Source organism: Solanum stenotomum, chromosome 9, assembly GCF_019186545.1.
Source record: "Solanum stenotomum isolate F172 chromosome 9, ASM1918654v1, whole genome shotgun sequence".
Taxonomy (NCBI): domain Eukaryota; kingdom Viridiplantae; phylum Streptophyta; class Magnoliopsida; order Solanales; family Solanaceae; genus Solanum; species Solanum stenotomum.
In genome coordinates this window covers 4726656-4746602 of record NC_064290.1, presented here as the reverse complement: position 1 = coordinate 4746602, position 19947 = coordinate 4726656, and the positions used below count along the sequence as shown (strand labels likewise).

Genomic DNA, 19947 nt, shown 5'->3' with positions numbered 1-19947 from the left:
TGATTTTAATTTAAGATCACAAAAATTTAGAGTCTATCTGGATATGAACTGAATTATACTCCCTCTGTCCAAATTTATGTGACATATTTCGCTTTTCGAAGTCAAACAGTTTAAGTTTGATCGAGAATTTGCTCATGAAATTTTCAATTTTTTAAAAATGAAATTTATATATTTGTAAACTACATAAAACGTACTATAAGTCTCAATAATTGATAATTCAAAATTTTAAAAGATATAGGAAAAATTTACGGTTAAAGATACACTTGTTTGAATTTCGTAATCCGAAATGTGTCACATAAATTGGGACAGAGGGAGTAACTTATTTTATACATTATTTTGGGTTAAAAATATTTCTATTTTATTTTGTGAAATACTGCCAAAAAAGTTGATCGTAAAATACTATGTTCAGCGCACAAGTTATTATTTACATTTTCCTTAATAATTCAAGAACCTAAGAATTTCTCAAAATACAAATATATAATATAATTTTTCGAGAATCGAAAATATGTCTATTATTTGTGCAAGTAGTGTGCATGTATGGTGAATTAGCCATGCGCTACGCCAGCTTGTCTTGTGCGTTGCTTCTATATCGGTATGTTGATTCAAGTATTTTTAAAGTTCAATGATATCTCCCTCAATATGTCTTGCACTATGTTAAACCAGAGTTCAACACTAATTATTAGTAGCTCCGTCCATTTTTAATTGTCATAATTTCATTTAAACTATAAAAAATTTATTAACATTTTATGATGTATTTTTTTCATCATCTAAATTTTTTTGTTTAAAATATGAAAATTAATATAATCTAATTAAACATTAAAAATTAATTATATTAACTTTCGAAATTTTGTGGACAACCATCAATATCCCATTAAGAACAACATATTTGTATCCCCATTGTAAACAAATATCAACTCCCAATGCTTGGTAATTGTTGTTCATAAGGAGAGACGATACATCGTAGAGTCGCCTTATAATAAGGCTAAATGTGACAACAGAACACTATTATTAACATGAGAACATACATAGTACACAAGTCTACGCGATTTATGCTAATTATTATTCAATAGTCTCAGAGAAACAAAACCAACTCGAAACCAAACCAAATCGAAACGAAATGATATGTGTCCATCTCAAGTTCTCTTGATTGTGGTTGTAGACTCTTTCTCAATTCCCACAACTGGTTCATCTCCACCGCGACCTGCAACAAGTTCAGTAGTTGTTTTCCCAATCTCAACTATAGTTTCGCCAATGGCTTGCAACACCACCGCTGCACCTTCCACCGGTTTGCTTTCTTTTCCGACTCCTGATTCTTCTTCTTCCTCGAAGTAGGATTCTTCTGTTTTCTCCTTTCTCCTTTCTTTTTCATCAACCTTTTCTCCTCCTCTGTTTTCTCCCTGTTTAAAATACATTACAAGATTCATAATGCAAAAACTATAATCAAAATGAACCATTAATCAACACTAATTACTTGTGGAAAAAACCCAATTACCGTTTGTTTACCTTGGTGTCTTCTTGTAATTTCTTAGTTTCTAATTCTCTTTCTGCTTCCGCCTTTTTCCTAGCTGCATACTCTGCTGCACTTTCCTCAGCTGAAACTACATAATCCTTCGCAGCACCCAACGTATCCTCTGCAAATCCCACTGTTTTCTTTCCAGCATCAACAACCAAATCCTTCGCGGCCACTGTCGTTCCTCCGGCATACCCAGCAACAGTAGAAGTAACACCAGCTATAGCTTTAGTTGCATCTGCAGCTTTTTCAGCAGTGAAATGTGCAGCTCCCCATCCAGCTACAACCGCTTTGTCCTTCACTGTTTCAGCTACTTTCCCTGCGTATCCTACCGCGCCTTTCCCTGTTTCTAATGTAACATCTTTAACTTGTGCTGCCTTTTCTCCTACATAACTTGCTGCACCTTTGCTCTGTTCTTGAATTTCCCCTGTTTTTTGAGCAACATAATCTTTGGCCTCCCCTGTTTTTTGGGCTGCATAATCTTTAGCTTCCCCTGTTTTTTGCATTGTGTAATCTTTGGTATCCCCTGTTTTTTCCATAGTGTAATCTTTAGCTTGTTGTGCTGATTGAGCTGCAGTTTGTCCGGCACCCGAAAGGGTATCCTTAGTTGCAGCATAAGCTTGTTGGCCTTTTTCGAGGGCGACGTCTTTAGCAGCTCCAGCTTTTTCAGCAACATATTGAGATCCCTTTTGCAGGCCTTGAGTAATGGTGTCTTTAGCTTGTGCACCCTTTTCTGTTGCATAAGTACCGGTAGCACCAAGTCCATGAGTTGCAGATTCTTTAACATTCTGCAATGTGGAACCACCCATTTCCTTCGCTTTTTCGTATCGCTCTTCAGCAGCCCTTATCGCGTTCATCGAGTTCTGCTGTGCCGTTGCTCTGTACTGAGAAATTTCCTCCAAAGACGGACCACCTTTCGTCTCTTCAGCACCACCTTTGCTCTGTTTTCCTTTGCTAATGTCGGAATCTTCGTGTTCTTGGCCCTGAACTCCAAATTTAACACCACCTTGTTTCTCTTGAAATACTTGTTGCTTCCTCTCTTGAGTTTTATCGATTATATCAGATGATTGTTGCTTCTCCGCTTGATGTTCTTGATAAGGAACACTACTAGTAACAGTAGTCTTGACATGAACAAGATCAGGAGAAGTTGTTGTATCCTCATGAACTTTATCAGCTAGAGACTCAAAATGACTTGCCATTTTGTGAACTCTGTCTTTCTCAAGTTGGAGTTTCCTTTCATCAGTAACATTTTCTCTTCTTGCTTGCTCTGAAGCCATTGTTGACAACAAAACTAAATTAATTCTCTTGTAGTTTATATATATAATTGTGATGATGATGATGAGTTGGTAACAAGAAAAATGAGTCTTTTATACTAAAGAATTTAGAGTAACATTGTGATAACTATTTCTTGAGAATTGACAAGTGGTTCAATGTGAGCAATTTTGTCATGCAACGTGGTGAAAAAAGATAGCTGATTTAGGGAACTGCATGACTCAGCAGCTACATGCTAACGTGTTGCCTTTGCCGTCGTGTGTATCCCTTTATTATTATGAAGTGTAAATAGCTTAGTCCAAAGGTTATCCTAAGTAGATTATAACTAGTTCGATGATGACATAGTTTGACTTGATACGAAAAAGTTTTGACACTTATGATTTAGAAGAATTCTTAGTTATTTTTGGAGATAATATTTCAAAGAGAAAAGACATAAAGTGATATCTGAACTTATCTCGAATCTTCAAAAAGATATCTTAACTAATATCCTATTACCCCACTAAACAATTTTGAACTTGTTGGGTTTAGCAAGATGTGAATGGAAAATAAAAAAAAAGAAAATGGAAAGAGGAAGAACCAATGAAAGTGGGGGAACCAATTTTGGAGGGAAAATGAAAAGTCATTGCAAAATGCAAATGAAAAGTCATTTTTACCATATTGGTAGAAGAAAGGAAATTGTTGTTCTTATATTAGGAAACACTTCATTTAGCTCTTAAAGGGTTAAGAAGAAGGTGCCCCTCGCGCCGTCGTCCTCGCTCCCTCAGCTTCGGCTTCAGATTTGGATTTAGATTTGAATTTGGCAAATGATGTGATTGATTGATAATATTTTTGGACAAAATTTATTTAATCAATCTTGTTAATTCATTTCTTTTCTCTTATAAATTAATTCAGAATGTTAGTTAAATAACAGAATTAATTTGGCGCAACGGAATTTATTTTAATTTCATATGCAACGGTAATAACGTTCTGAAAAGTCATTATTTTTTCCAAAAGACATAACCTTCTGGAAAAAATGGGTCTGAACAAAATTGTCTAAACAGACGCATTCCTTACTGTAAATGACTATAAATAGAGATGTTTTTTCCGATTTTAAACACTGAAAATTTTTCCTCTCTGCATACATTTTCTTACATAAATAAAATTGTCGATCGACTGAGTCTGTGTGTGCTCTTGTTGCTGTTCTTGCGTTCGCTGAAGTTATTGAAGTTTGAGGTACTGCTACTTCTTTAACAGGTTAATCCGTTTTATCTTGGGAGGAATTAATCTACAACCTCGGGTACAGTGAGGGGATTAAATTTCTTAAGGAAACACAGTGATTTCTGTGGACTCGGATTAAAAATATTCTCTCTATTTCATCTACTTTCTGTTTCTGTATTTTTGGACTAACCTGAATACATGAGATAACAATCTTAAGAAATTTAATAGCTTCTGTATTTGAGGTTTTTGGAGATTAAAACCTTTATGGTTTTCTATTTTGTTTGAATTTTTAAAATTCATTCGATTAACGATTAAAAGAACATAAAAACTTTATCGTTAAATCAGAAAGTCTGTGTAAGGATTTATTCTTTACTGGTAGTATTTCACATACTAAATTATCTGCCATTTGTGACAGAAAAATGACTAATTCAAGTCAAGTAAATGCTGGAACAGTAAGTGCTGCAACAACATCGGTTGCACACAATCGTTCAAATGCTGCCCTAGCACCGTTTTAATAAGTTGCTCGTTTTAATTATTTTATTAAATTTCGTTGAAATGCGTTTTTTGTTATGAACTATTTTTATTTTTAAAAAAAAGTTAAGATTGCTGCTGCGCATTGGATTACTTCTCGATTACAACCTTTTTTTAAAAAAAAAATAATCATATTTCAGGATATTTAGTTTCAGTTAGACAATTGCTAAAACGGAAAAGGGAATTCTTTTTTGTCATTTGCTACTATAAGATTTTTAAAAAAAAATGTAATTAACAATTAGACCGGGATTGATAAGATAATTAAAATAGATATTTTATTATTTAAAAAAAATATAATTTAAAATAAAAATTAGATTTCAACAGAATTTAATGAAAAAAATTATTCAAATTGATTGGGTGACTTTCTACGTGAAATATCACTAGTTGAATGACTTTTGAGTTACTCCTATTAAACAAAGTTGAGTGATTTTCTAAGTGAACAAGTCTAAGTTAAGTAATTTTTTAAGTGAACTATTCANTAGTCTTGACATGAACAAGATCAGGAGAAGTTTCTGTATCCTCATGAACTTTATCAGCTAGAGACTCAAAATGACTAGCCATTTTGTGAACTCTGTCTTTCTCAAGTTGGAGTTTCCTTTCATCAGTAACATTTTCTCTTCTTGCTTGCTCTGAAGCCATTGTTGACAACAAAACTAAATTAATTCTCTTGTAGTTTATATATATAATTGTGATGATGATGATGAGTTGGTAACAAGAAAAATGAGTCTTTTATACTAAAGAATTTAGAGTAACATTGTGATAACTATTTCTTGAGAATTGACAAGTGGTTCAATGTGAGCAATTTTGTCATGCAACGTGGTGAAAAAAGATAGCTGATTTAGGGAACTGCATGACTCAGCAGCTACATGCTAACGTGTTGCCTTTGCCGTCGTGTGTATCCCTTTATTATTATGATATGAAGTGTAAATAGCTTAGTCCAAAGGTTATCCTAAGTGGATTATAACTAGTTCGGTGACATCGTTTGACTTAATAAGAAAAAGTTTGGACACTTGTGATTTAGAAGAATTTTTAGTTATTTATGGCGATAATATTTTAGATGGTAACTTAAATTTGAATAGTTTAATTAGAAAGTCATTCAACTTAAAGTAGGTTACTTAAAAAATCATTAAATTTTATTTTCTAACTCAAAAGTCATTTAATTATTACTATTTTATTGATATTTTACTTAGAAAATCACTCAATTAATTTAAATATTTTTTAATCAAATTTTTATTGAGATACTGTTACTGTTTTAAACTTAATTTTTTAAAAATAATAAGTTGCTCATTTTAATTATTTTATTAAATTTTGTTGCAATGCATTTTTTGTTATGAACTATTTTTTTTAAAAAAAGGTTAAGATGGCTACGGTGCGTTGGATTACTATCGATTCCAACCTTTTTTTTAAAAAAAAAAAATCATATTTCAGCATATTTAGTTTTATTTTAGACAAAGGATAAAATGGAAAAGGGAATTCTTTTTGTCATTTGCTACTATACGTTTTTTCAAAAATATGTAATTAAATAATTGGAGTGGGATTGATAAGATAATTAAAATAGATATTTTATTATTTCTTTAAAATATAGTTTAAAATAAAAATTAAATTTTGTTATGAAAAAAAATTTACTCAAATTGATTGGGTGACTTTCTAAGTGAAATATCAAATAGTTGAATGACTTTTAAGTTATAAAACAAAGTTCTGTGACTTTCTAAGTGAAAAAGTCTAAGTCAAGTGACTTTCCAAGTGAGTTATTCAAAGTTGAGTAACCATCTTAGATATTATCTCAATATTTATGTAATTTTAAATCATTTTATTAAGGATAAAAAGTGAACTTTAAAGTTAAATTATTTATAATTAGAATATAGTAACATTCTTTTCAAGACAGACTAAAAAAAAGTTGTCACGTAAAATGTGGAATAATTATTTTGATATTGATGATTTAAATTTTATTTTTGAATTTTAAAATATAAAGAAAATAATAGAAGTAAAAGATACTAATTAGATGGAAATACACAATCGAATCAATTTTTTTGATTTATTTTCAAATACTTATATTGCTATAAAATAGTGTCAACAATTCTTTTAATAGTTACCTTTAAGAAAAAGTTTTTCAAAACAAATTGACTATAAAATAGTAATTAATGACTTCACATCTAGAAAAGTTAAAAAGATAAAAGTTTAATTGAGAATTCTTTTTAAAACAAATAGACTTTAGGGCTCTGATATCTTAATAAGTTGCTCTACTTTTTGTCATATCCTCTCCTCCTAAAATGACCAAATCAAAATTTGACTATATAACATTTCTAGTCTCGAATTTCATATTGACACACTTGCAACAGAAATTGGATATTTACTCAACTTATGATGAGCAAAAGAAACTCATTAACTTGAAAATATGTCCTATTAAATAGAAAAAATATCTCATTTATCGTTCGACATTATATCAATAGTTGCATAAACTTTTTGATCATTTCTTTAAGAAATGTTCAAAAAGTTTATGCAACTATCGATATTGTGTCAAACAACAAAAGGGGAAGTTCTATAAACTATTTGATCGATTATTAAGATGTTTTTTTAAATTTATATATATATATATATATATATATAGTGATCAATTTATATATATAATTCATAATTATTCAATGTAAACAATAATTATATTTTATTATATAATGAAAAAGATTCATTCAACTTAATAAAATGATAGACATTTGTTGCAATACAATACATTGGTTCCTCTTCTTAAAAATCTTTATTGATGAATAATAACTTTTAAATAATTCAATTCAAAGTTCTAAAATACCAAACTAAGTTACTATCGTATAATTAAAAACTTAAAATTATTGCAATGTTATGACTTTATAATTAAATAAAGAACTTTTCTAAATATTAATTGTACTACATATATAATAATATTTTTCTAGTGGTTATAAGAAAATTTTTGCTAAAAACAAACTACAATTAGTTTCTAGTAATTATAAGAAGACTTTTGATGAAAAAATTAAAATTAATTGTAAGTTAAATATTGAAATTTAAAACACAATGATCGGGAAATTTTTATTTGTTTCAATATACAAGAAAGTTATACAAAAATTATATCAAAAAGAGTAGGAATGAAATTTGACGCTATGTAATTAACATTTAGTATAATATTTTTAGTTATCTTTACCAAAAGATTATTTTTCTTAAAATAAAAAAATCATTACTTCANAAAATTAAAATTAATTGTAAGTTAAATATTGAAATTTAAAACACAATGATCGGGAAATTTTTATTTGTTTCAATATACAAGAAAGTTATACAAAAATTATATCAAAAAGAGTAGGAATGAAATTTGACGCTATATAATTAACATTTACTATAATATTTTTAGTTATCATTACCAAAAGATTATTTTTCTTAGATTTTAATTTGAGTTGTTCAATTAAGTGAGTAAACTAAATTATCACCTTTAAGCTCTCTTTATTTGTTTGAAATGTACCTTTATTTCCATGCATTGAAATACACTTATCACCTTTCATTTCTCTATTCTTTAGAACATAATCAATAATAATAAAAAAAATCATTACTTCACAGCTCTGTATGAATAGTATTCATGAATCGATATTTCATCTTAAAAATATAATCTCCATGTATTTTCAATTATTGGACCGCGCCTGTATCGGCGCGCGCCAATGCTACCTAGTATATATATATAAATTATTGATATTGTATAACGATGTATATATGATATATAATGGTATGGGTGGTTCCAATTTCTTTTTGGTATTGTAACAATACAAGCAAACTAAATTCGATGCTGACCTTCTTGTATTAAACCGTTAAAGTTAACATTAGCAAAACAATGACATTTCTAATTGAATGAAACAAAGAATTTCTTCACGTAAAAAGAATTCTTAAGAGAATTACAATTAGCTGCCTATTACAGTCTATCGTTATTGTTAGGGATGACAATTGAGCGGTGCGGGGTGGGGCAGGTTGAGTTTAATCGTAAAATTTTTAATCCATCCCACCCAACCCCGCATAACATTTTTTTTTCATTTTCAACCATTCCCACCCCGCCCCGCATAGACCCGTTCCACATGAACCCACCTCACATAAATTTTTTAATATTTTTTTTCTAGTTAAGTTTGATACTAAAAATAAAATTCATAAAAATGCATTCATTTTTTCATTAAGTTGTATTAATTTAATAGGATAGTGACTTAAAATTTTATTTTTTTAGAGGTCAATTGAGAAAAATGTAACAAATTGAATTATTTTNTAAACTAATAAAGTATCCGATTAAGTTGAATTGGGAGAAAATAAGGGATTTTTGTATTTTAGTAAAAGAGTAGGGAAATATTGAGAATAGGTAAAGAAGTGTTGTGTATTTAAGTAATTTTTCTAAAATTTTTAATATTTCTTTTCTAGTTGAGTTTGATACTAAAAATAAAATTCATAAAAATGCATTCATTTTTTCATTAAGTTGTATTAATTTAATATGTTAGTGACTTAAAATTTTATTTATTTAGAGGTCAATTGAGAAACATGTAAGAAATTGAATTATTTTTTATTAAACCATTTTTTTTATTGAACCATTTTCATTTACTATCTTGAATATTTTAGTAGCTTTAAAGAAATTATCTTAATAAACTAATGCTCTATCACTCTTATAACATGTAAAATATTAAAATTAAGTTTAACCCCACATAAAATCACATATACCCGCAACCTGCCCCGTATTAATTTTTAAAAAACTTACTTCAACCCACCCTGTACAACCTTAAATCCGCCCCGTACAACCTTAAACCAGCTCCCCTCGCATAGCCTTAAATCCTCCCACCCCGCATCCCCTGTCCCATTGCCATCCCTATCTATCGTATCCATGGTTCTCAAAGAATGTTCAATTTTGCAATATTTATACAATCAAAAACCCACCCTCACTCTCCATGTAACGACCCACCCTACAAGTGATATTGTCCGTTTTAAGCTTGGGCGTGCACGATTTTAAAACGTATCACTAGTTGGTAAGACCTCCACTCAACAGTGAAGTTTGTCTCGCTTTACTGGAATTTGCCTAATTAAATTTAGTTGAACTCATGCCTGCATCACAAGGTTGACATATAAGTGATTCTAATACCATTTAAAATGGTCCAGCCTATTAGTCTGCCCGACTTTAAAATGTTTCACTAGTTTGTAAGAGTTGCTTACTTATATACCCAATATCTCTCATTTATTTTAACGATATAAACTTCCTATCTTAAGCTAGAGTGTCGCACCTATCTGGTTATATACCATGAGCACAATCCAACTCATTTTCTATGCAAAGAATGATTCAAGTAAAATTTGCTTTAAAAAAAAAAGATCAAGTCAATTTATAAATGTCAGAATAATGCAAAAATGGAAAACACAGTGAATTACTAAATAGAAGCACGAATCGTGATACATGTCTTTTTTAATTAAAAAACTCTAGTGAAGTTATTACATTCTAATAAGATTGAAGTTGTTGCTCTTCAAAATAAAAATAAAATAAGTAAAACTACCTAACAATCATTGATTTCAGATTTGATCTCAAAAAATAAGAATTGTTTCAACATATTTAAAGTCACATCTTAAAGAAGTTATGCAACATGGCAGTACTTATATATCTTGAGATAAAAAAAAAAAAAACTCCACTGCATCCAGTTCTTTAGTCATTGTAAAAAAAAAAAAAAATTCTCAGATTGCTCCTAAATAATCACATTTCAAAGTAACAAAGAACAATGAAATTACATTATCCTAAATAATGACGTTCAACGATACATAAAGAGAATACAGAAAAAAACACTTTGAGACTTATATCAGAAGAAGGTCCCAAATGGTGGAAGGAACAAATTAATAGCATCTACGGTGGCCTACTTTCATAAAATTAGAAATTAAAATACTTATTTGGCAAAAAAGTCTAAGAATTATAACAGAAAATAGAGTAACTGCTAAACGTATATTTTGGTAATCCAAATTTAAGAGAAGTAAAATTGAAGCCACATTAAGTCCAAAAAGGCTCAAAAAGGGAGCTTGAAATTTAGACTCAAAGGAGATGTAATTCTTAATGACGCCCAAGTTAGTTGAATTGGGGTGTGATTTTTGGAGCAAAACAATTCTTTTTCTTAAAAAAAATTCAATAGTAACTTTGATATTATTATTTTTTATAATTTTTCTATCAGGAGTGAAAAATAAATTTAAACTTTTTATTTTTAAAAAATTATTTTTTGATTTATTATTTTGATAGTCAAAATTACTTTTCACTTATTTTCTTGTAAGATTTTCTATAAAATTCTCTCTCCCTTTTTTCTTATGACTACAAAAAATAAATTACAATATAAAAGCAACAAAAATAGTTTTATCTGTTTCCTTACTTTTTTTTTTCTTTTTATTTCTCATATTTTAACACTAAAAATGACAAAAAAAAAGTTTTAAATTTAATGTTTTCACTTCTCTTAGATGAAAGAAGGTATACATGAATCACTTTTGTAATGATAGGAGTATATGTGAGCCGTTTTTATAACGATAAAAATATATGTGAGTCACTTTTATAATGATGATCTATTAGCTCTAAATAATAAAGTAGAGATATATTAGACCTTTTTTTCCTATTTACTTTTATATCCTAAATAAAATCATTCAGCAGTGCTTTCCGACTTTGGAAAGGATCTATGTGCGCGGGAGAATATGACAGAAACTTTCAGGCATATCATTTTACACTTATAAATCTTCTCCAAAAGTAATATTGAAGGTCCTCTGTTGACAATTCTTTATCAAGCCTACACTACTGTGTTATAATCAAAAAGCACACCTCGACCTTTTCCACCGGGGCTATTTCATCCTAAAATAAGATAATTTTCAAAAATGGTTAAAACTAAACGTTTTTCCTCTCTATTGTTATACCCTAAATAGAATCAGTTAAGACCCTCTGCTATCTGACTTTGGAAAGAATTCAAGTCAGTGAGAGGATATGATAGAAGCTTTCTAGCATATCTTTTCACAGACATGAATTCTCTCCAAAAGCAATACTAAATGTCCTTTTTTAACTAGCCACTAAAAATGACTAAAACTAAAGTTTCACAATATAAAGTTATTCGTCTCAAATTTCATATTGATGTGCAACAAAAAAAAGGTATTTTCTTAATTCTTGATGAGCAAAAACCTCATTAACTTAAAAGCACGTTACATAAAGTTAAAAATTTACTCTGATTGTCGTTCAACATAGTATCAAATAGTTCCAGAAATTATTTGATTATTTTAAAAAGGTAAGGGTTCGCCTCTTAGGCCCAAAAACATTGTTTATATATATAACTAGTATCATTTGTGTATATAGTTTATAGTTTTTTTAAAAATTTTATTATATAAAGAGAAAGATTATTTCAAATTAATAAAATAATAGTCATTTGTTGTAATATAATACATTGATTTTGTTGTCAAAAATCTTATTGATGGATAATAAGATTTAGATAGTTTAATTGAAAGTTCTAAAATATCAAATAAAATTTTAATATCATTTAAGTAAAAGCTTAAAAAATTGAATAGAAAATTTACCTCATCCTAATGCTATGACTTTATAAGTAAGTAATGAACTTTCTAAATATTAATTGTACTAATTAACAATATTCAGAAATGAGAGTTGGGCATACGAATAGGGATACTTTAGTATTTTCATATATGTCCTGTCATGTTCATCTCTCTAGTGCCACATGTTGAGTCAATTGTCTTCGATAGGCACTTCTAGCTTTTCTATTCATTGGGGTTACACTTTAAGGTACCATCTCTCTGCCTATTTTCTTTCATTTGTTTCTTCTCAAATATATACTTTTTGGAGAATTGGAGTGGTAAAATTAAATTTTTATTCTTCCAAGTTCTATGGAAAATGTTAGTATATTCTATCATTTTCCTATGATTCATGATTAAGAAAAGTAAATTTGATTCATGATTAAGAAAAGCTCATGAGGGTGTATTAAATTCACTTTAGTGAAAAGCATTCACAAGGTTATTAGTATGTTAAAAGTTCTATTGATAGACAAGTCAACGTTGAAGTTGAAAGGATTGTTCACATTTAGATTATAAAATAAGTTACTACTCATAATTTTTTAAAAAATGTAATATGTGGTAATGCAAGTCTTTTCCAATGCAAGAATGAGAAAAAGTTCATTTGTACTCATTAAAAAGCTCTAAAACGAAAGAAATTAACTTAATTTTAGTGTTGCTTAAATCCTATACAATTTAATTAAATATGTTTTCTTAAATGCTCTATTTTACATTGAGTATTCTCCGTTAGTTTTTGTACAAATCATTACATACTTGGTTATTTAATGTAAAAGAGGTCTTATATATATTTCTTATCCTTGTGCCAAAAGTGGATCACTGCAAAATATTTATTCTATAATTAGCCAAATTATATAATATAGAGGTCATAATTTGCTTCAAAAAATATATTTAGACAAATGTTGAAATTCTAATTAATAGTGGTGTTGTGTTTGCTATTATACATATTTCAATGTTTTTCATTCTTACCGTTGAAGTTGAATTGGCAACTAGGGGATCAATTTTGTTATCTTTTCTTTTGTTTTCTATAAGTTGCCATTGCATTCCCAAATGACTGCAATTTTTATAATTTTTGCATAGTTGATATTTGTCATTTTCACTCTAGACTAGATTATTGAAATTATAAAATTCTCAACAAAAATTAAAACATTTAATTTAAAATGTTGGGCCCAGACGTCTTTATCTAGTACATACATAGTAAGTACTAGTATTTTTCTAGTGGTTGAAAGAACGACTTTTGTTAAAATAAATTACGTTTATAATTTTCAAGTGATTAAGCAGATTTTTACTGAAAAAATTAAAATGAATTATAATTTGAGATATTGAAATTAAAATTTGATAATATAAAATTTAACGCTTTTCGCATTTGACAACCGATTTTAGGCCTAACAACTCTACATAATGATTTGATCTTTAGAAACATCCATCAGTTAACTACTAAGCCATAAATAAAACAAATTCATAAATTTCACTTTTAAATTATTATAATAAAAAATAATCTTACAACATCAATTGAATCAACAGAAATTAAGTACAAATTCAGAGGCAATATGCCTCATCAAATTCAACTAATTAAGGCATCCTCTCATGCCTAAAAATCATATTTTTTCTATATTACACTTCAACACTCACTAACCATTCTTCTTTTGTTGACTATTATCAAATGACAATTTAAAGTCAAACAAATTCCTAAACACAAAATCACCTTACAATTGAAAATCATTCACCACAATCAAACATCTCTATAACAACACCATCTGTTCAGATATGTTTTGGCTGTAACAACAAGATGTTGTTATAGAAAACATAAAATCCGATCGTATTTTCGTCTTCAACTAATGAGTGATGTATAGAGAAGAAGGTTCCAAGTATCAGGCAATCCAGGGAGACACCAATGGCTACAATCTAAAGTGTTGTGATCACTATAAGAAGTTGGATGTGCATCTTTTCTAAATTGAGAAAGTGTTGTAATGTCCAATAAATGAACTGATTTTTTAATTCTGCTTAGTACTTTGTTAACCACAATGGCTGCTTGAGTTGTCCCTGCTGGATACCTTATGCCAAAGAAGGGTTGTTTCTCATTTTTGCATGATTTTGTTGGATCATTCCAATCTTTTCCCCTGATATTTTTACAATAATAAGTGCATGTTAAAAAAAAAAGGAAACTTATGTAATAAGAAGTGATGAAAGTTAATTTATAATCATATAACTCATTCAACTCGTTTAAGTTTGGACACACATTTGACCTAACCAATTCAAGAAATCTAAAATTTGGATTGGTCTAGACTATATATGTAGTTCAAATTGACTCTGTTTTAAAAGAAAAAAAAACTATTTTTTGTTCGATATCTTACCATAATAAAGAAAAAATAAAATGAAATAATAGGTAATTAAGCTAATTACTATAAGAAAATAAATAAATAAATCAAAATTTGGCAAGAGTTGGATGGAGTGGTCTATATCCCATTGTTTAGCTAATCTTGACCTAAATCCATCTCCACATTAATATTTGTGTGGTTAATGACTTGTTCAATATTAATTACTGATTCATTTTATTTTAATTTGTTCAAATTCAACTCAATATGCAAATTTGGCAATCCACTAAATGTAATCATTGCTACTTGAAGAAATTGGAAAAAAAAGTTTAGAGTAAATCACAAATTGAAATGATTTGAAGAAAAACTTACTCGTAATGAGTTGGTGAAATTCCTTGAAAGTAGACTTTGGTTTTAGATGAGTCAACATTTCGGTCAACCCATTTTGCCCACGTGTACATCCCTTTGTAATAAGCTACCAAACGGTTCATATCTTTAAATATTTTATTACCTTCTTGCATATAATCCCACCTGCAATTATATTTAAAAAAAAGTTTTTTACTTTACATCTACTAACATCTCGAGTCAAGTCTTTAATTATTGATCTCGAGAAATTGGATGAGCCAAGTTGACTGATATGTCATCAACTGATCTCGGCCTCTAGGGCCGGATCTAACTGATGGATTAGGCTGGTGGAACTAGCCCAAGTCCTTAGGATCGAGCCATAAGTTATAAACTCATTTAAATATGTATTTATTTAATTGAAAAAACACGGATAAGATAAGAGAAGATCATACGGTTGAGAACTTTTAGTGTGGGTCCACCAATGCCAGCTGTTGAAAATCAAGACGTCCATTCCTCTCCAAGCATTGCCACTTACTATAGAATCCAACTTTAGAATAGTTCCAACATTTTCTCTCACCATGTCTACCAAGTAAGGAGTCCGGTACAATAACAATCTTACTCCATAATCCTATATTACACAATCAGAGTTTGATGAATATTTGACAAAGATCGAACGCGCTCACGTATAACAATAATGATAATAACATATCTATGTAGTCTCATGAAGTGGATTTGGGAAGAGTGGAGTATAATCAGACCTGACTTGTATTTTTATAGAGGTAGATTGATTGTTTTTGATAGACCATGGACTCAAGATAAAAAAAGTCTAATAAAAAAAAGGTAATGGAAATAAAAGAAACAACAGATAGTAGAAAAACAATACTACAACAAAATAATATTATAACAAATTATTCTATACAACATATACGAAACAAGAGTAATGCAATGTACTCGAATGGACGACAATTCAGTACACTCCTACCTATTGGTATGGACACCTTCTTACCTATTATCCTTCTATGTTAATTTGTGTTCTCCACACACCTTCTATGTTAATTTGTGTTCTTCACACACCTTCTTATTTAAGATCACGTCTTCAATGAGCTATAATTATGTCATGTCCTCAGTAAATAGAAGTACTCACTTGTGACAAATTTAAAAGATCAAAACTACAAAAGGGACATTGCACATGTAAATATCTTTTTCGTTATGGAGAAAGTGTAATGTTTTTTCAAAGAAAAGTAAAGTTATTTCTTATTAAAAAAACAATGCAATTTAATATACTTGGCACAAGTAGTAAAGAAGTGGTCCAAGTATGTTGTTTGCCATATATAAACTTTAGACATTAGAGAAGAAAGAGTATGAAATAAGTAATTAATGGGCTACCAAACTTTTACATGTCGTCTTGTTCTCCTAATTACTTCTTTTTCTCAAACAATAACTCTAGTGGAGTGTCTACCCACAACTACTAATATAACAAATAGGTATGGCCTCATTAGCATAACTTTGATTCATATACACTCCAAATATACTATATTTGAAGTGTAACATTCCTATATTATTAGTTAACTTTAACTTGTTATAGTATCCAATAATTTGATTGTGTAAATATTGTTTTCAAGATTGGTGTTTGACAAGATAGGCAATCTAGATATTACAAAAATTACTCTCGTCGTTTCAATTCGTGTTTTACTTTCTATTTTAGTTCTTTTGAAAAATAATATCTTTTTAATATAATTTTTTAACTTTTACTTTCTACCTGACATGTTTAAAATCATAACATTAAAAGACATTTTGATACATTCTAATATATTAAACGGGAAAAAGGACAAATATACCCCCAAACTATCGTAAATGGTATGCAGATATCCTCTGTCATACTTTTGGGACATTGGTACCCCTGCCGTCCAAAAACTAGAGCTTATATACCATTTATACTAACATGCATACACGTGTCATAATCTTGTCCACCGACCCGACATTTATTGAGTTTCAGATCGACGGATAAGTTTGTGCCACGTGTCCCTATTTAGTCTTCCGTTAAAGTGAAGGGCATATATGTTCTAGTTTTTGGACGACGGGGGCATCAATGTCCCAAAAGTATGACGGAGGGTATCTGGATACCATTTACAATAGTTCGGGGGTATATTTATCCTTTTTCCCTATTTTATATATATTTAATTTAAAATCACATAATTGACAAGTGTTCTTCACTTTCTTAAACGTTGTATCAAATGATCCCGGCTCATAAAACAAATTCATAAAAATGTCTTTCCTCATAAAAATTGGAAAAATGAATTTCACAATGTCTCCTCAACTAGAATAAATCAATAAAAACAATTTCCTTGTACCAAATCACCCTTAATTACGACGTGATCTCCGGCAAAATTGATGACAAATCTATATGCTTATAATATAATTTTCAAAAAGAAAATTGTGTTCAAATTTAGTCATGATTGTCGTGTGTTCTTTTTCCAATATTTGGTAATTCCAGCTTTAGAAATATTTGACGATTAAAAAGATTCAAAGAAGTGTGGAAAACGAACAAAAAAAGGAGTAAAATTTAAATTCCGACAAAAAAAAATCAATTCTCATAAGTGTTTCCGTGATTTGCTATGTGTGTTTAGTTAGGAGGAAATATATTTTTTTCATTTTTCGTGTGTTTCGTTGAACAAAATTTTGAAAGATATTTTCTTTACGAAAATAAGTTCATTAAAAATAAAAAGAATGACTTTCTTGAAAGAAATAAAAAAAACGAGTTTTATAAGTGACATTTATACATCCTCTCCTCCCACGCAATGCCCCCAACTCTACCCATTGACCATCCCACCCCTGACTCCCGAAGCCCACTTCCCACCCTTCTCATTCCTTCGGTGTTTTGTTAGATCATATATATATATATATATATATATAAATATATATATAAAAAAAATTATTATTATCCTCTCCTCTGTGTGAGAAAAAAGACAATAAATATATGGAGCGGCCGCCACATTGTTGTCTTTATTATGCCAAACAGCAAATAAAAGTGAAACTTGAAATTTAAAACACGCTGCACGCTTTATTTATTTTTTCACAATTATTATGATTATTGTCACCTCTTAAAAGTTGAAAAATAAAACATATCACAAGAATTCCTAAAAGTTCTATTATAACTAGTAATTCAATTTCATTGTTTAAAACACCAATTTATCAAAACCAAAAATTCCTAATTTAAATCCAACTACGTTTTTAATTAATTTAATAAAATAAAATTCAGCCGAAAAAAACATATGTCCTTGTAATTAAAGCATGCATTATTATAACACCTATAATAATTATGAATAAGCATCCTATAAGGTTAGAAGACAGAAGTAATGACTATGGAGTGTGTTTGGTATAAAAAAAAATAAAAAATTTAACGTTTAATAAGTAAGTAATAAAAATATTATGTAAAAATATTTATATGTAATTTATAAAAATATTATTAAGGGGATGGGACGAGGGTAGGACAGTTAAGAAGTGATGGTGATCTTGAAATGACTGTTAATAACAAAAAAGACTTGTTTTTCCTGGTTCCAAGGAAAATCATTTTTTCTGATGCTTAATTAAAAGCTTATTTTTCAAAAAATTGATGACTTAATCAATCAAAATAAAAAAATTAAAATATTTTTAAAATTTTCTTCTGTATCAAACACACCTTATGTTATATTAAATTTGATTACTCAAAATTTTATACTTAAATACATGCATATATGTAGCAAAATTTACCTTCCTTTAAAAGGCTACATAAAGACAAGGACAAGACAAGCATGTCTTAAATAAAGCTACTCCAACATTTTCGCCAATCTTTTTTAAAAATAAAACAAAAAGAGCGGAATTAGAAATTCAAATAAAAAGATTAAAAAATGAAAAAATCATAAGCCAAAAAATTCAAAAACTTGTATATGAACAAAAAAGAAGTTTCTCTATCTATATAATGTAATTTCTTAATAAAGGGTTCAATTGCTCGCACAATTCTGACTCCATCCCTATTATGAGACCGAGAAAAGATACTAGCACGAACCAATATTAGTAACAATATGTCTAATGTAATTTCACAAGTAAAATATTAAAAAAGTAAATATAAGTTATTTTCGATAGATTTTCGATAAAAAGAAAAGACTTACCATAAATACAATTTCAGAAATTCCTTCTTTCCTTATGACAGCAGTTTTAGCATTTGGCACCCATGAATGAATCATACAAGCTAATGATTCCCACATATTCAAACTCAATGAATCACCCACAAACATTATATTCTTCCCCCTATATTTCTCCAAGAAAACCAACCCATTAAACCTGCAAAATCAACATTTTCCAAAAAAAATAAAATAATTAGTAACAACTAAAAACAACCTAACTTGTTCCAACTCTTCAAAAATGATACCGCACATATGTCAGATCCTCTAACAATGCACCAATAACACTCCTGAAGAGTCGGAGCAACACAGAATGAGTCAAAAAAGATTATCTTCTAACAAACCTTGGCAGGTTACAAGAAAAAGGCTGCCATCTGTATTTAAGGTACAAATTGTCAGGTCTTTTGTACTTTTGGCAGTTGAATTCATTGTCAATAAAAGGACAATTTGAAGAATCATAGAGAGGATATGAAGAATCATAAACCCATTTTCCACTGTAAATATTACAACTACTTTTAATTCCATTTATGGAGTTGCTACTGCTGGTGCTGGTGCTGTTGTTGTTCAGAAAAAAATGCTCTGTTTTTGCTTTTGTTTCTACTGAGAAAAGTAATAATAGTGAGAGAAATAGGAACCCCATGTTTTCAATTTGGGTGTTGAAATTCAAATGAAAGTGTTAGTACAGTGTATATATAAAGAGAGGGAGTGGGGTGGGTGGGGTGGGGTAGAACAGGGGAAAGCAGAGAGGGAGGAAGAAAGCAAGCACATGGTGAAAGCCAAATTGTACTACTTCACCATTTCAATTTATTTGTATTACTATTTTTTTTTTTTCAAAAGTTTATTTTAAGAAATACTCATATTTTTCTTTATAGTAATTCTTTTATAAAACAAACGAAAAAAAAGATAAATATACCCATGAACTATCATAAATGATGTGTAGATATTCTTCGTCATAGTTTTGGGACATTGATGTCCCTGCCGTCTAAAAACTAGAGCATATATGCCCTTCACTCTAACGGAAGACTAAATCGGGACACGTGGCACAATCTTATCAGTCGAT

General features: G+C 29.3%; 2 protein-coding genes across 2 annotated transcripts; both read right to left on the bottom strand.

Annotated features, from left to right (window-relative positions):
- Positions 1-869: 869 nt before the first annotated feature.
- Positions 870-2803, bottom strand: LOC125875842 (seed biotin-containing protein SBP65). Its single transcript, XM_049556886.1, has 2 exons — positions 1504-2803; positions 870-1397 (listed from the first exon to the last, which is right to left on the bottom strand). Exons 1-2 carry the CDS (start codon positions 2785-2787, stop codon positions 1134-1136), a joined length of 1548 nt encoding a protein of 515 aa, XP_049412843.1. The 5' UTR covers positions 2788-2803; the 3' UTR covers positions 870-1133.
- Positions 2804-13525: 10722 nt separating this feature from the next.
- On the bottom strand, positions 13526-19663 carry LOC125875849 (protein trichome birefringence-like 39). The gene is made up of 5 exons (XM_049556893.1): positions 19232-19663; positions 18876-19047; positions 15180-15355; positions 14755-14913; positions 13526-14187 (listed from the first exon to the last, which is right to left on the bottom strand). The coding sequence occupies exons 1-5, from the start codon at positions 19525-19527 to the stop codon at positions 13899-13901; spliced, it is 1092 nt and encodes a 363-aa protein (XP_049412850.1). The 5' UTR covers positions 19528-19663; the 3' UTR covers positions 13526-13898.
- Positions 19664-19947: the final 284 nt, after the last annotated feature.

Excerpts from the sequence above, each read along its gene's own strand:
- LOC125875842 (XM_049556886.1), bottom strand. The coding sequence starts at position 2,787 with ATGGCTTCAGAGCAAGCAAGAAGAGAAAATGTTACTGATGAAAGGAAA. Across the intron at positions 1,398-1,503 it reads AATTACAAGAAGACACCAAG|GGAGAAAACAGAGGAGGAGA; the intron begins GTAAACAAACGG and ends TATTTTAAACAG.
- LOC125875849 (XM_049556893.1), bottom strand. The coding sequence starts at position 19,527 with ATGGGGTTCCTATTTCTCTCACTATTATTACTTTTCTCAGTAGAAACA. Across the intron at positions 14,914-15,179 it reads CACACTAAAAGTTCTCAACC|GTGGGATTATATGCAAGAAG; the intron begins GTATGATCTTCT and ends ATATAATTGCAG. Across the intron at positions 14,188-14,754 it reads ATTTCACCAACTCATTACGA|GGGAAAAGATTGGAATGATC; the intron begins GTAAGTTTTTCT and ends TAAAAATATCAG.